The 15,958-nt window shown below is 41.1% G+C and overlaps 1 protein-coding gene and 1 long non-coding RNA gene across 3 annotated transcripts in view; one reads left to right on the forward strand and one right to left on the reverse strand.

Annotated features, from left to right (window-relative positions):
- The window catches only part of LOC118762415 (telomerase protein component 1-like), a 121,056-nt gene that overhangs the window by 93,994 nt on the left and 11,104 nt on the right, over nucleotides 1-15,958 (reverse strand). For both annotated transcript variants that reach the window (XM_036500887.1, XM_036500886.1), the window contains exons 2-6: nucleotides 13,789-13,913; nucleotides 11,568-11,717; nucleotides 9,912-10,017; nucleotides 4,221-4,340; nucleotides 1-5 (exon numbers count right to left, since the gene is read on the reverse strand). The exon at nucleotides 1-5 is cut by the window's left edge and continues 94 nt beyond it. In XM_036500887.1, coding sequence (XP_036356780.1) covers nucleotides 1-5; nucleotides 4,221-4,340; nucleotides 9,912-10,017; nucleotides 11,568-11,707 — 371 coding nt within the window. In that variant the 5' untranslated portion in view covers nucleotides 11,708-11,717; nucleotides 13,789-13,913. The remainder of the gene's footprint in view (nucleotides 6-4,220; nucleotides 4,341-9,911; nucleotides 10,018-11,567; nucleotides 11,718-13,788; nucleotides 13,914-15,958) is intronic.
- On the forward strand, nucleotides 3,388-15,279 carry LOC118762416. Its single transcript, XR_004998161.1, has 3 exons — nucleotides 3,388-3,463; nucleotides 8,191-8,195; nucleotides 15,266-15,279. It is a non-coding gene; the product is annotated as an uncharacterized LOC118762416 (long non-coding RNA).

A 15,958-nucleotide genomic window follows, 5' to 3' on the forward strand; every position in this document is an offset into this window, starting at 1 on the left:
CCAACCTGAAAGGTGAAACAATAAGTAAAATATATTTAATATTAATTTTTGGTTTTGTACTATTATGCAGCTACGAATTTGAAATCGAATCAAATTCGACGACTGGCACCCATGCCAACCTTCCTTCATTGGACACTAAACTCTGCTTGCGAAGACCTGTTGGGGCAAGTGAAATTGGAATTGAACCAAATTCGATGAATGGTACCTGTGCCAGTGGAGCGCTAACAGCTCCATCCGAGCGTGATTACTGCCAGAGTAGTTGTCTGGACCCGTGCCAGTGGCACATAAAAATCACCCACTACTCTCTCGGAGTGGTTGGCGTTACGAAGGGCAACCAGCTGTAGAAACACTGCCAGATCAGACTGGGGCCTGGTGCAGCCTCCTGGCTTCCCAGACCACAGTCGAACCGTCCAACCCATGCCAGCATGGAAAATGGACGTTAAACGATGATGATGATGATGATGATATATATATACAGACACACATATACAGTGGAGGCACATGGCCTAGTGGTTAGAGCAGTGGACTCGCAGTAGAGGGATCGCGGGTTCGAATCTCAGACCGGGCAATGTGTGTGTTAATGAGCGAAACACCTAAGCTCTAAGCGGCTCTGGCAGAAGGTAATGGCAAACTTCTGCTGACTCTTTCACCACAACTTTCTCTCACTCTTTCCTCCTGCATCTTGCAGCTCACCTGTGACGGACCAGCGTCCTGTCCAGGTGGGGAACCTATACACCAAGGAAACCAGGAAACTGGTCCTTATGAACTAGGCATGGCTCGAGAGACACACATATATTCCATATGGACATACACATACACACACAAATGAGAATCACCATCATAAAAGCAATGTTGGTTGTTCGTTTCCGATCTTCCATAAAAATATTTTTATATATCACATCGTCCAATTAATACCTTCGCCCACCTTAATCTTTCCACTCCAGTCCTACCTCCAATCAACTGATTATTGCAATCTCATTTCATTCCAACCTACTGCCATCGTTTTCAAAAGACAGCACCATTCTTGCTGGTGGTGGGGGTAGGTGTGACATGGCGTCAGGGGTGTGGTGAGGGTGGGGCGAGAATTATAGAAAGGAATCACACTATATAGCGCATCTTGCATTTTGAATAATTAAAAATTAAGAGTAATTCGTTATCATGCATTCTCTCCACCACCACCACCCACCATCGACTCTCTCCCTCCCTCCCTCTATCTCTCTCTCTCTCTCTCTATCTCTCTCTCTCTATCTCTGTTAGGTTGATTTTTTTTGTGTGTGTGTGTGTGTTTTTGTTGCAATTTTGTTTTTGTCACATGGCTCATTAACATTGTTCTGCCACTGCTGGAAAGATTCTCAAGAAAATTAATAAGCAACGAGAGAACATTGTTACAAATAATTAAAGCAATTGTGTTTTGTTTCTGTTAATTTTTTTTTTTTTCAAATCTCTGAATGTAAAATTATAAAGATTGAGGCAAGCCTGATTACAATGCAACAGGAGTGGTGGTGGTGGTGGTGATGGTGGTGGTGGTGGTTGTGTTGGTGATGGTGATGGTGTTGGTGGTGGTGTTGGTACTGTTGTTGGTATTGGTTGTCATAGTGATGATTGTGATGGTGGCAGTAGACCTGATGGTGCTAGAGATAATAGTGCTTGTGCTATTTGGTGGTGATGGTGGTAGGTGCATGGTAGAAGTGGTGGTGATGGAGGTGAAGTTTGATTTGGCAGTGATTGTAGTGGTAGTGGTGGTCAAGATAACAGTGGTAGTCATGGTGATGGCAATCATAATGCTGATGGTGATGACAGTGGTTAGAGATGGTGGTGGTGGTGGTTGTGATGGTTGTGGTGGTGATGGTGATGGTAGTGGTTGTGATGGTTGTGGTGGTGATGGTGATGGTAGTGGTTGTGATGGTTGTGGTGGTGGTTGTGATGGTTGTGGTTGTGGTGATGGTAGTGGTTGTGGTGGTAGTGGTGATGGTAGGGGTTGTGATGGTTGTGGTTGTGGTGATGGTAGTGGTGGTGATGGTGGTGGTTGTGATGGTGGTGGTGGTGGTGGTTGTGGTGGTGATAGCAACAGTATATAAGAATGGTATTGATGATAGCTGGAATAATGGTGATGAATGGGGGTGGAGTGGACATTGTGGCATAAGAACAGAAATGGTAACAGAGGAATTAATTAGTGGTAATTATGATGGGGGTGGGGGTCATAGTGGTTGTTGTATTAGTGGTAATCGTAGTAACCTGTATTGTCAGTGGTGGTGGTGGTGGTAGTGATGGCAATGGTGGCAGTGGTGGGGGTCATGGTGGTGGTGGTTGTGGCAGTGATGGGTGTGGTCATGATGGTGGTGGTCATGATGGTGGTGGTGATGGTGGTGATACTAGCAATGTTAGTGGTGGTGCTGGTATTGGCTGTAATTGTATTAATAATTGCAATGGTAATAGTGGAAGGTGGCGAGATGGTAGAATCGTTAGCACGCCGGGCGAAATGCTTAACGGTATTTTGTCTGCTGCTACGTTCTGAGTTCAAATTTCACCAAGGTTAACTTTGCCTTTCATCTTTTTGGGGTCGATTGAATAAATACCAGTTATGCACTGGGGTCAATGTAATCGACTTAATCCATTTGTCTGTCCTTGTTTGTCCGCTCTATGTTTAGCCTCTTGTGGGTAATAAAGAATTAAAATAGTGGTTGTAATGACAATGGCTGTGATGGTAGTAGTTGTGGTGGTGGTGGTTGTGGCAGAGGTGGTGGTCATGTTGGTAACAGTAGTTGTGATGATGATGGTATTAACTGTGCTAGTGGTGACTGTGGTGGTAGTGGTGGTGGTGATAATGAAGATGACATTCATGATGATGACAATGATGATGGTGGTGGTAGAGGTGTTGGTGATGATGATGATGAGGAGGAGGAGGAAGTTGAGGCAGATACCTTCAATTAATTGATAAACAAACACACACACACACACACACACACACACACACACACACACACGATGGGCTTCTGTCAGTTTCCGCCTTCCCAATCCACTCACAAGGTTTTAGTTATCCCGAGCTATATTAGGAGACTCTTGCCCAAGGTGCTTTACAATGGGACTGAACCCAGAACCATGTGGTTGCGAAACAAACTTCTTACCACACAGCCACACTTACACCTACTGATCTCTTCATCTTCTTTCTAGTCTTGTGCATCTGTGTGTGCATGTCTTCACATTAACACCACTGACGTTTGCTTATATCATAACACATACAATATGCAAGAGGTTCTAAGCATTGCCCTTCCTTCTAGAGCCTGGTATTTTTGTCTTGAGCCCAAGGATACATCAGGGTGGTTACCCAATGTCCATGGCATATAAATGACCAAGATCACAATATTCCCCCTGAACAGGGTACCGGCATGTCACAAGGTTACTCATTTTACAGCTGAGCAGACTGAAGCAACATGAAATGAAGTGTTTTGCTCAAGAACACAATGTACCACCTGGTCTGGGAATTGAAACCATGCCCTTGCAATTCTGAGTGCAACACCCTAACCACTAAGCCAAACACTTTCACTTTCCTTTTAAAGTTTAAGCATTACAAACAAACACGAATGAGACTAACAAGGAGGCTGCAACCTGGTCACTTGACTTGTTAGAAATAGCAGCCAGGTATTCATCTAATCATATCCTATCATCTTCAAAAAAAATAAACTAAGAAATTGGGAATGGTACATAAGATAATGTACTTCTAGATAAATTGGACGCATCAAAATAAGCTTGGGTGGTCGTGGCTGGAATGCTGTTGACCACTGATCAGCTCAATTAAAACTAACCTTGTGCAAAACTAGAATTTCAGATTCAGTAACACTGAACCAATGAAGGAACCTCTATATGGTCATTTGTCCTACTAGAAATAGCAGCTAGGTCTCCTTCAAATAACTCCCAGTTGTCTTAAAACAGAAGGACACACTGGGTGATGTAATCCAAGGTACATTATGTCTCAATAAAAAAAAAAGATTATGGCTGGAATGTCTTTGGTCATAGGTACATTTGATCTGAATTTACTTGGGGTTAAATAGCAATAACAATAACAAACAATATTCAGCAGAGCAATAGTAACAGAGCAGCAGCATGAGAACAGCGGTAAGAGAGCAGCAGTAGGAGAGCAGCGGTATAAGAACGGCGGTAGGAGAGTAGCGGTAGCAAAACCAGAGCAATAGAGCAGAAAGATAACAAATGTAAAGAATAACCTGTTTGCCATGGTCAGCTGACCATATTTTCACGGATCCGTCTAAAGAGGCAGATGTAATATATGTACCAGTTGGCAAATATGCAACAGCACGTACAGATGAAACGTGACCACGGATAACCTAAGAATAAAAGAGAAAAAGAAAGATTTCCTTGTTATTGGAATGGTAAAATATCAGTTTCTTTTTTTTTTAATACATGGAATTCAATGATGGCAATTAACTAGTAATTAAAATGTGAAGTAAAAAATATTATGGAGATGTACTTGCATAGCAAGTGACTTGATCTGAGATCGTGTACTGAAACTAAAGCAATTGCAGCGTGGAAGGTGTTTATAAGCCGGTTAAAAAACACAGAAAAACTGTTAGATTCACTTCAACATTTAAATTTAATTTGTGTGAAAATATTTTCGTCATTTTGAAACCGTGACCTGTTCACTGACAGAATTTTGTGCTGCATCAGTGAACAGGTCATGGTTCAGTTGGCGTCATTTGAAGGCTAAAACAATACGAAGCACATTGTGACCAGTGACGTGTAGCAACATCTGACAGCCTGGTCGGTTACGGTGATGATGGTGATTTATGTATATATGTATGTGTGTATGTATGCATGCATGTGGGTACAGGACGTCACCAACGGGGCAAATAACATGAAATACATAAACAAACGATTTCATTATCATCTTCATCATCATCGGATGCTACAAAGTGACTCAATGGGCGAGAGTTTCGTGTATGGCATACCCAAAATATTTAGCCCTTGAGTTACTTCATAACTTCTGTTTATTAAAAAATGTTTTTAAAAAACTAAATTATGGGGATGTAAACACACCAACACCGGTTGTCAAGCAGTGTGTGGGACAAACCCAAACACAAAGACATACACACACACACACACATGCACAACAGGCTTCTTTCAGTTTCTGTCCACCAAATCCACTTAAAAGGCTCTGGTCGGTCTGAGGCTATAGTAGAAAATACTTGCAGTTGGACTGAACCCAGAACCATGTGCTTGGGGAGCAAACTTCTTACCACACAGACATAGTTATCAATTAGTAGTCCATAACTCAACATCTAAATGTGCTGCATTCAATGATCAGCAACTGAAGAGCAGCAGTAGGAGAGCAGCGGTATAAGAACGGCGGTAGGAGAGTAGCGGTAGCAAAACCAGAACAGTAGAGCAGAAAGATAACAAATGTAAAGAATAACCTCCCTTTCCTCCCTTTCTTTTACAAGGGTCACAGGCCCCTGCAAAAGTCATGGGCACTGCGCTTCTTCCCCTGGTGAAGCAAAAAAAGTTGGATCAGTTTTAACTCATCTCATACCAACCCACTTAAGACTAACCTTGTTTCCTGTATTCAGGAGGCACACGGCTTAGTGGTTAGGGTGTTAGGCTCATAATCATTAGATTGTGGTTTCGATTCCTGGACTGGGCGATGTATTGTATTCTTGAGCAAAACACTTCATTTCACGTTGCTTCAGTCCACTCAGCTGGCAAAAGTGAGTAATCCTGTGACAGACCAGCGTCACATCCAGGTGGGGAATTTATACACAATAGCCAGAAAACCGGCTTTTGTGAGTCGGTATGATTCATGAGTCGGTATGACTCATGACTTATTAGTCGATAAGACTCGAGAAGGAAACTGCCTCTGTTTCAATGATGCAAACGTCCTATTTATCTAAATTAAAATCTCCCATCAAAATTTCATGTTAATTTATGTTCCAAACACCTGATTAACCGTTTTTGTTATTATATTTTTGTTGAAATACACTACCTTTATTTTAATTAATTTTTTAAATTAATGAATTTAGTAAAACAACTTTGTCATTAAGCTGGTATTTGGAACAAAAATTAACACATAATTCTGATGGACGGTTTTAATTCAAATCATATCAAAACATGAATTTTGTAACAGAGAACCATAGACAGTCTCAGAAATGTTGCTATGAAACGGGTCAATAACGACCAAGTTGTTTCACTAAATTTTTCCATTATTTTCAAAATTAATTAAGCAGTGAGTTGGGAGACCCATTAGCATACCAGGCAAAATACTTAGTAACATTTTGTCTGTCATTGTGTTCTGAGCTCAAATTCTGGGTTCAGCTTTGCCTTTCATCCCTTCAGATTTGATATAATAAATACTAGTCAAGTACTGGGGTCAATGTTATTGATTTTCCCCTCCTCTCAAAAACTGCTGGCCCTGTGCCAAAATTTGAAACTATTATTTTTGAAAGCAATTTTTTAAAAATTATATATATATAAATAAGTTAACATTTTTAATGTCTTAAATTTGATGAACCAACTATTGTTCTCCATTTTCTTATTGCTATATATATATACATATAATATATATATATATATATATATTATATATATATATATATTATATATATCATCATCATCATCATCATCATCATTTAGCGTCCGTTCTCCATGCTAGCATGGGTTGGACGGTTCAACTGGGGTCTGTGAAGCTGGAAGGCTTCATCAGGCCCAGTCAGATCTGGCAGTGTTTCTACGGCTGGATGCCCTTCCTAACGCCAACCACTCCGTGAGTGTAGTGGGTGCTTTTACGTGCCACCCGCACAGGTGCTAGACAGAGCTGGCAAACGGCCACGAACGGATGGTGCTTTTACGTGTCACGGCACGGGGGCCAGGCGAGGCTGGCAACGGACACAAACGGATGGTGCTTTTACGTGCCACCAACACGGGGGCCAGACAGCTGGCAAACGGCCACGAACGGATGGTGCTTTTACGTGTCACCGGCACGGGGGCCAGGCGAGGCTGGCAACGGGCACGAACGGATGGTGCTTTTACATGCCACCGACACGGGGGCCAGACAGGGCTGGCAAACGGCCACGAACGGATGGTGCTTTTACGTGTCACCGACATGGGGGCCAGACAGGGCTGGCAAACGGACACGAACGGATGGTGCTTTTACATGTCACTGACATGGGGGCCAGACAGGGCTGGCAAACGGCCACGAACGGATGGTGCTTTTACGTGTCACCGGCACAGGGGCCAGACAAAGCTGGCAAACGGCCACGAACGGATGGTGCTTTTACGTGTCACCGGCACGGGGGCCAGGCCAGGCTGGCAACGAACACGAACGGATGGTGCTTTTACGTGCCACCGACACGGGGGCCAGACAGGGCTGGCAAATGGCTACGAACGGATGGTACTTTTACGTGTCACCTTCACGGGGGCCCTGATGTTGATCAACCTCAATTTGGTTTGATCTTGATTTTGACTGTTCTCACTGGTCTTGCCGGGTTTTCTCACGCACAGCATACCTCCAAAGGTTTCGGTCACTGGTCATTTCCAGTTGATTAAAATATATTTTTAGCATATAAATCTATTTTTTCTACATATTAAATTATAACCATATCTTTTACTTTTTTACCAATTGTAGCAACATAATGAATAACAAGTTTGGAAAAAAAAACCCCACTGAATTAGATGAGAAACAGTGAACAACAGAATAACAGCAGAGCCGAAGCTATTTCTAATTTGACCAAAGTTCAAAAGTTTAAAAAAAACTTTAATTTTGTTATGAAATAATGCAATTATTTTTTGCAGTTTATTTTATTGTTTTATGGTGAATTTTCCTACAGTGAAATCTCCTGTAAGCTAAAAACAACACAAAAAGGAATACAAATGCAGCTGATCCTAACAAATGATAGAGACAAGTGGATTCTCTACAGCAAAAAGCAGACAAGCAAGAAAATACATGGAAGCCAGTAGCTTGGTGCCAATGAATCTACCATTCACTCCATTTATAAAGTGTGTAGAGAAGATCCATTTATCACTGCAATGTTTGGAACCAAACCCCAATGATAAATGAGGGTAGATGTATCCTTAAATAGTTAACATTTGTAATGAGAGATTAACATCAATGTTTGATTAACTTTGGTGATTTTATAAGAATGAAGTAACAGCGTTGTGACATTCATGCTGTACTGAATGGTAGAGACAATGTCAGATAACTAGAAACAGATTGAGCTTGTCAAAAGCTTACCTTCTACCCCTATGGATCTTGCTAATAGAGAAGTGAAAATGTATGTCACAAGGAGTACGTTTAACAAACTCTGTGATATATTCCAATTGGGAATTGACAGCAGTTTGCAAGATTGGTTTTTGCCTTTTTGGGTTTGTTTGTTTTTTTAGCTAGAACTAACCACCATTAGTCAACAGAAACAACTGTTAATTGCTGCAGCCCTTTTCTCTCACACTTTACTCCCTCTCTACTCCAGATTCTCCCAGCATGAAGCTGCACACCCCACCGCCACACATTCAGGGATTGTAGTCTTGCAAGCAAGATGCATGGTGGCACACACACACACACACACACACACACACAAAAGGAAGGAAAAAAAACTAGCACCCAGTACACTGTGATGTGATTGTGTGATTGGCATTAGGAAGTGTGTCCAGCAGTGCAAACCATGGCAAAGCTGACACTGGAGCACAACGCAGTCCTTGAATCCATGGATCCTTTCACACCATCCAACTAAAGCCAGCATGGAAAATGGGTGGTAAATTATGATGAGGATAAAATATTGGTTTGAAATTTTGGCACAAGGTCAGTAGTTCCATGGAAGGGATAAGCCATTTACACTGACCCCAGTGATCAATTGGTACTCATTTTATTGACCCTAAAAGGTCAACCTCAGGCAAAGTTGACATCAGTGGAATTTGAATTCAGAATATATTGTTGGACAAAATGCTTAGCAGCATTTTGTCCAGCATTTTAATAGTTTTATCAACTCACAAACCTTAATAATAATAATAATAATAATAATAATGATCCTTTCTACTATAGGCACAAGGCCTGAAATTTTGGTGGAGGAGGCAAGTCAATCATATCGACCCAAGTACTTGACTGGTACTTGATTTATCAACCCTGAAAGGATGAAAAACAAAGTCAACCTCGGCAGAATTTGAACTCAGAACATAGCAGCAGATGAAATACCACTAAGTGTTTCGCCTGGTGTGCTAATGAGTCTGCCAGCTCGCCACCTTCAATAATAATAATAATAATAAATATTAAGCATGAAATAATGTCTACAAGATAGGAAATCTCAGGTTAGTACCCAAAGGGTCTTAAGACCATAACCAATCTTCAACTGCACTGTGAGAAGCAGCTATTTTGAGTAATAAAATAGAGAAAGGATGAGGAGAGAGAGAGAGAGAAGAGAGAGGCAGCTGGAATAATTTTAACATGTAGGAAGATTTGATGCTTGCTGCTTAATTCTAGGATATCCCTGAGCAAGGGCACACCAATCATGACCATCCCATCATTCTGTCAAATATTGTGTATTCTAGGGCTATATTACCCAGTATGAACCACTTTTTTCAAAATGGATGAGTGTAATATATACATATATATGCACATATATACAACATGCTTCATTTAGTTTCTGTCTACCAAAACCACTCACAAGGCTTTGGTCGGCCTGAGGCTATAGTAGAAGACACTTGCCCAAGGTGCCACACAGTGGGACTGAAACCGGAACCATGTGGTTGGTAAGCAAGCTACTTACCACACAGCCACTCCTACGCCTACTGAATGCAGGAGGAGCGAAACCCTACCATGATGTGGCGATTGACTTCACTTGTTAGTATAGTTACTGCTCTGATCTCTTCTTGAGATTTTACAACTAGCTAAAGTAAGAATAAAGAAGTTTCCTTACAGCAATTTCAGTGTTTTTGTTGAAATCCCAAATACGTAATGTAGAATCCCACAATCCGGCCACAATCACTTCTTTCTCTGGATGAAATGCTACACAGTTAACAGGTCTGAAATAGAAAATATAAATATAAAATATAAAATATTAAATAATAAAATGGACACATTACACAATGTAGTCAATAACACCCACCAAAATATTGCAGGACAGTTATGGATGAAACCCCTACGATCTTAGGTATGGTCAACCAGGGTTAATTAAAAAGAAGTGAGGAACGTGGGACAAACAACAATGAAAGGAGAAAAATAAAGTAAAAATAAGTAAAGTCAATCACCACATCAAAGTCGCTGTTCCATGTCATAAATATAAAACATGGATTCGATACATGTAAAAATGGAAATCTTGTATTCTTTGTTATTTGGAGGTTACTTGTCTTGGAGAGAAGTTGCTCTAAATAATGTGGCATCCGTGCCAGCGGCACGTAAAAAGCACCAACGATCGTGGCCGTTGCCAGCCTCCTTTGGCCCCTGTGCTGGTGGTACGTAAAAAGTACCCACTACATTCACGTGCTGGTGGCACGTAAAAAGTACCCACTACATTCACGGAGTGGTTGGCATTAGGAAGGGCATCCAGCTGTAGGAACACTGCAGATCAGACTGCAGCCAGGTGCAGCCTCTTGGCTTCCCAGACCCCGGTCAAACCGTCCAACCCATGCTAGCATGGAAAATGGACGCTAAATGATGATGGTGATGATGATGATGGTAATGGTAAAGGGAACCTTTTGGTCCAGCTTGCACTGGACAGCCTTTGTCCTTGAGCCTGTGGCATCCAGTGCACTCTGTAAAGCAGCTGGTGTTAGGAAGGGCATCTAACTATAGAAATCATGCAGAAAATGGAATACACGAGTGAGACATGGACTCTATAAACCTGCATTGCAGGAAACAAGTGCAGAAGGGTAGTAACTATGAATGAAAACTGATGGAGACCATGCTTTATATGCACTTTTGACAAGTTGTGGTGCACCTGAGCACTGTATACAATAATATCATTATTATTATTATAATCATCTAGCCAACGATGACAATGATGATGAGGATGATGATGATGGTTTTATCATAGCCGTCGTCGTCATCATCATTAGACCCCATCAAACCATCCAGAATGGAAAAACAGACAATGATGATGGTGGTGATGATGATGGTGATGATGATGGTGGTGATGATGTCGATGGTGATAAGGTGGTGAGCTGGCAGAAACGTTAGCACGCTAGGCGAAATGCTTAGCAGTGTTTCGTCTGCCGTTAAGTTCTGAGTTCAAATTCTGCCGAGGTCGACTTTGCCTTTCATCCTTGCGGGGTCGATAAATTAAGTACCAGTTACGCTCTGGGGTCGATGTAATCGATTTAATACCTATGTCTGTCCTTGTTTGTCCCCTCTATGTTTTGCCCCTTGTGGGTAATAAAGAAATAGGTGGTGATGGTGGTAGCGGTGGTGGTGGTGGTGGTGGTGGTGGTGGTTGGTGGTGGTGGTTCAAACATTTCTAAGAATCTTTGTGATTGATGTGAGAAATGTTTGGTAAGTACTCTGACAGTCCTTTACAGAAGAAACATGCAAATGTTTGGAATGGTAAAAAAAAAACAAAAAAAAACGTAATACTCACCGTTTGAAGTTGAGAGAACACATGATGCTTCCTTTAGAAGCGTTCCAAATTTTCACTGTTGTGTCCCAAGAAGAGGAAGCAATAAGCCTTTGGGATGGATCTGTACAACAACAGCTGACCTTTCTGGTGTGGCCTTTCATTAAAAATACTCTAAACGATAAAATAAATATTTCATGATCGTAAGTCAACTTTATTACAGAAATGAATAAATGAAAATCAAAAATGGCTACTGACCCATAATTCCCAAAACTGTTCCAAAACTGATCAGATTTCTTCTAAGCTTATAGCATTTATATCTGGAGGATGTACATGTGTGTGTGTGTGTGTGTGTGTGTGTGGTGTGTGTGTGTGTGTGTGTGTGTGTGTGTGTGTGATGTGTGTGTATGTGTATGATGTGTGTGTGTGTGATGTGTGTGTATGTGTGTGTGTGTGATGTGTGCCTGTGTCTGTATGTGTGTGCGATGTGTATGTGTGTGGTGTGGTGTGGTGTGTGTGTGTGTGTGTGTGATGTGTATGTGTTGTGTGATGCGTGCGTGTGTCTGTAGTGTGTGTGTGTATAGTGTGTTGTGTGTGTGATGTGTGCGTGGGGTTTGTGTGTGTATGTGTGTGGTGTGTATGTGTGATGTGCGTGATGTGTGTGTATGTGTGTGATGTGTGTGTGTGTGATGTGTGCCTGTGTCTGTATGTGTGTGTGATGTGTATGTGTTGTGTGTGTAGTGTGTGAAGTAGGGATTCACTAGTGTGACTTAAGAGTTTTGCCTTTCGGCATGTTAGGCTACTGTGAATGGACACAGAACTAACTCATAATTATAATGCATATATTTTTGTGTATGTATTTTTGCTTATATGTCTTACATAGTACTGGGTGACCCTGTCAGTGCTGGTGCCAGGTAAAAAACACCAGTGCTGATGCCAATAAAAGGCACAGGTGACAGTGTCACATAAAAAACATTGGTGATGGTGCCACGTAAAAGCATGAGTGCTGGTACCATATAAAAAGAACTGGTGCAGGTGCCATGTAAAAAGCACCTGGTACAATTTGTAAAGTGGTTGGCATTATGAAGGGCATCCCAGCTGTAGAAACCTTGCCAAAACTGACTATGGAACGTGGTGTGGCTCCCAGCCTTGCCAGCTCTTGTCAAACCATCCAACCTCTGCCAGCATCAAAAATGGAAATGATGATGTGTATGTGTGTATGTGTGTGAGAATGTAAGTGAAATTACACAGTGCTGTTTCCACAAAACGAGCATCCAGTACACTTTGTAAAGTGGTTGGCATTAGGAAAGGCATCCAAGCACAGAAAGCATGCCAAAATGCAGCATGGCACTGTGCCCCCAAATTGCCCCACCCTTTACCAGTATGAAAGACAGGCAGGAAAATGACAATAATGACAACAATGGCACCAATAACAAACCTAAGATCATCTGATCACGAAATGAACTTAACTACACAGCTATACTGGCACCTATGAAACTAAAAGACCCCCTTCGGTCATGAATGACCATAGGATTGCACCTAGAAAGTTTCCTCAGAGGCACAAGTCCGGGCAAGGCTGTTTGTGGAAGACCAGCAGTCGCCCATGCATACCAGTATCCTCTCTCTATGCCACTGATTTTATCCAAGGGAAAGACAAAGGCCACCAGTGACGCCGCAACTCATTTCTACAGATGAGTTAACTGGAGCAATATGAAACAAAATGTCTTACTTAAGAACACAACGCACAGCCCGGTCCAGGATTCGAACTCACTACCCCATGATTTTGAGCCTAACACTCTAACCACTGAGCCACAGTACCCATATAGCTTTAAGAATTGTTCGAACAATTTATAGTACGAGAAAATGGACTTAAATAATCAAAATAAAATGTAAAAATTATTATTGACATAACTGAAATACTCTTCTTTCACTATCTCAAACAATGTGTTATTTTTCTCTTCTTTTTTAACACATTTTTTTTAGTACTTTGACAACCAATTTTTTATTTACTAAAAGATTATTAAATAAATTATTACACTCGCGAGACAGATGTAATAGCTGATTGATGGCCATTCTGAACAGCTACATAGCTACATTATAGAGAAGAAAATGGACAAGGAACTGGGTGGCTGTTTAATAGTATATTTACTAATCCTTTAGTAAATATAAAAATTAGCTGTAGATAATATGAAAATACCCATCTTTTTTTTTTCTTTTTTGCTGAATATTTTTTTTAAAAACTTACCTGAACCCTTCTTTGATGTCCCACAAACAAAGATTTGAATCAAATGATGCACTGCACAATTGATTGGTGTCGACAAAACAGACAGAGGAAATGCAATTAGAATGTCCGATGAAATTCCGTAGTTCCTGCAAGAGGCATGAATTAGAACCAGGCTTTATAGATGTCATTCAAAAATACATTTTTCTATCTTTTATCTTTTACTTTTTTCAATCATTTGACCATGTAAACCATGAAAGGTTTTACTTCAACAAATCAACCCCAGTACTTATTTTTTTTAAAGCAGCCAAGCCACTATGATACAGGGATGCATACAAACCAACATAGGTTATTAGGCGGTGGGTGAGAAGAAGCACAGACATAAACACCACACAAACATATATATATATAAATATATATATTTCTTTACTGCCCACAGGGGACTAAACACAGAGGGGACAAACAAAGGGATTCAGTCAATTACATCGACCCCAGTGCATAACTGGTACTTATTTAATCGACCCCCGAAAGGATAAAAGGCAAAATCAACCTCAGTGGAATGTGAACTCAGAACGTAATGGCAGATGAAATACATATTTCTTTACTACCGAAAAGGGGCTAAACACAGAGAGGACAAACAAGAACAGACAAACGGATTAAGTCGATCATATCGACCCCAGTGCGTCACTGGTACTTAATTTATCGACCCCGAAAGGATGAAAGGCAAAGTCGACTTTGGCAGAATTTGAACTCGGAATGCAGTGGCAGATGAAATACCGCTAAGCATTTCGCCCGGCATGCTAACGATTCTGCCAGCTCGCCACACAAACATATATAGTATCCCTTGACTATCACAGGTGTTATGTTCCAAAAACCCCCATGTTAGGTGAAAATCCATCCACGAAATAGAAACAGTACTGTACTGTATATTTTTATAATTTGTATATATTTATTTTATTATAAATGCAAAACAACACCACGGAGGAATCGACGTAAGCTGAAATAATAAACTGCGAAATGTGGCGAGGGATTACTGTACACACACATGCATGCACACACACACACACACACACACATGCACGCACACACACACACATACACATGCACGCACACACACACATACACATGTACACACACACACACACACACTGCCTCTTCATCACCATAGACTTTCTATGATAGCATATGACTGTCATATTTATCCTTATTTTACTCATCCTTTCCCTGTATTTCATGACCTGCATCACTATCATTCCTCCTGCCCCATCTCCTCCTCCCACCTCCTAAAACATCTCATAATCATCATCATCAACATAACAATCCCTGGAAATTATTGTCTCAAATCCTAGAACTAATAGCGTCAGTCACCCAGCTTCCATGGCATATAAGTGACCAAGTTCACAACATTGCCCCTGGATGGGACACCATCACAGCTGAACAGACTGAAACAATGTGAAATGAAGTATCTTGCTCAAGAACACAACAGAAATCATGGTTTGAGAAATGAAACCACAACCTTGCAGTTGTCAGTATGACTGTCAAATCTAATGCTTATTTATTCTCATCATTTAGAATTAATCACGCATTACCTTGTGGCTCTGAGATTCCAATGATGTGATTATTTATTCTTAAAATGACATTGTAGGGCAAGTCTGAGAGGCAGGACCTGGCCAGTTTGAACACAGAACAGGGAGAATATTTTGGACAGATATTCTTTTATTCTTTTATTTGTTTTAGTTATTTGATTGCAGCCATGCTGGAGCACCGCCTTTAGTCAAGCAAATCGACCCCCAGAACTTATTCTTTGTAAGCCTAGTACTTATTCGATCGGTCTCTTTTGCACCAGCATCGGTTGGAGACACACAAACTTATACATACACACACACACTCACACACACACACACACACATTTATATATATAATAGACAACAGGCTTCTTTCAGTCTCAATCTACCAAATCCTCTCACAAGGCTTTGGTCGGCCCAAGGCTATAATAGAAGACACTTGCCCAAGGTGCCACACAGTGGGACTGAACCCAGAACCAAGTGGTTGGTAAGCAAGCTACTCACCACACAGCCAAACACAAAAGGGTTAAAACATCTACTGCTGTAGAAATATCCACTTTATTTCTGATGCTCCTATAACCAGTTGGTTGTCCCTTTGTAATGGAAGCCAGCTATTTCCTATTTCCTTT

The sequence above is a fragment of the Octopus sinensis genome, linkage group LG3 (genome assembly GCF_006345805.1).
Source record: "Octopus sinensis linkage group LG3, ASM634580v1, whole genome shotgun sequence".
NCBI classification, from domain to species: domain Eukaryota; kingdom Metazoa; phylum Mollusca; class Cephalopoda; order Octopoda; family Octopodidae; genus Octopus; species Octopus sinensis.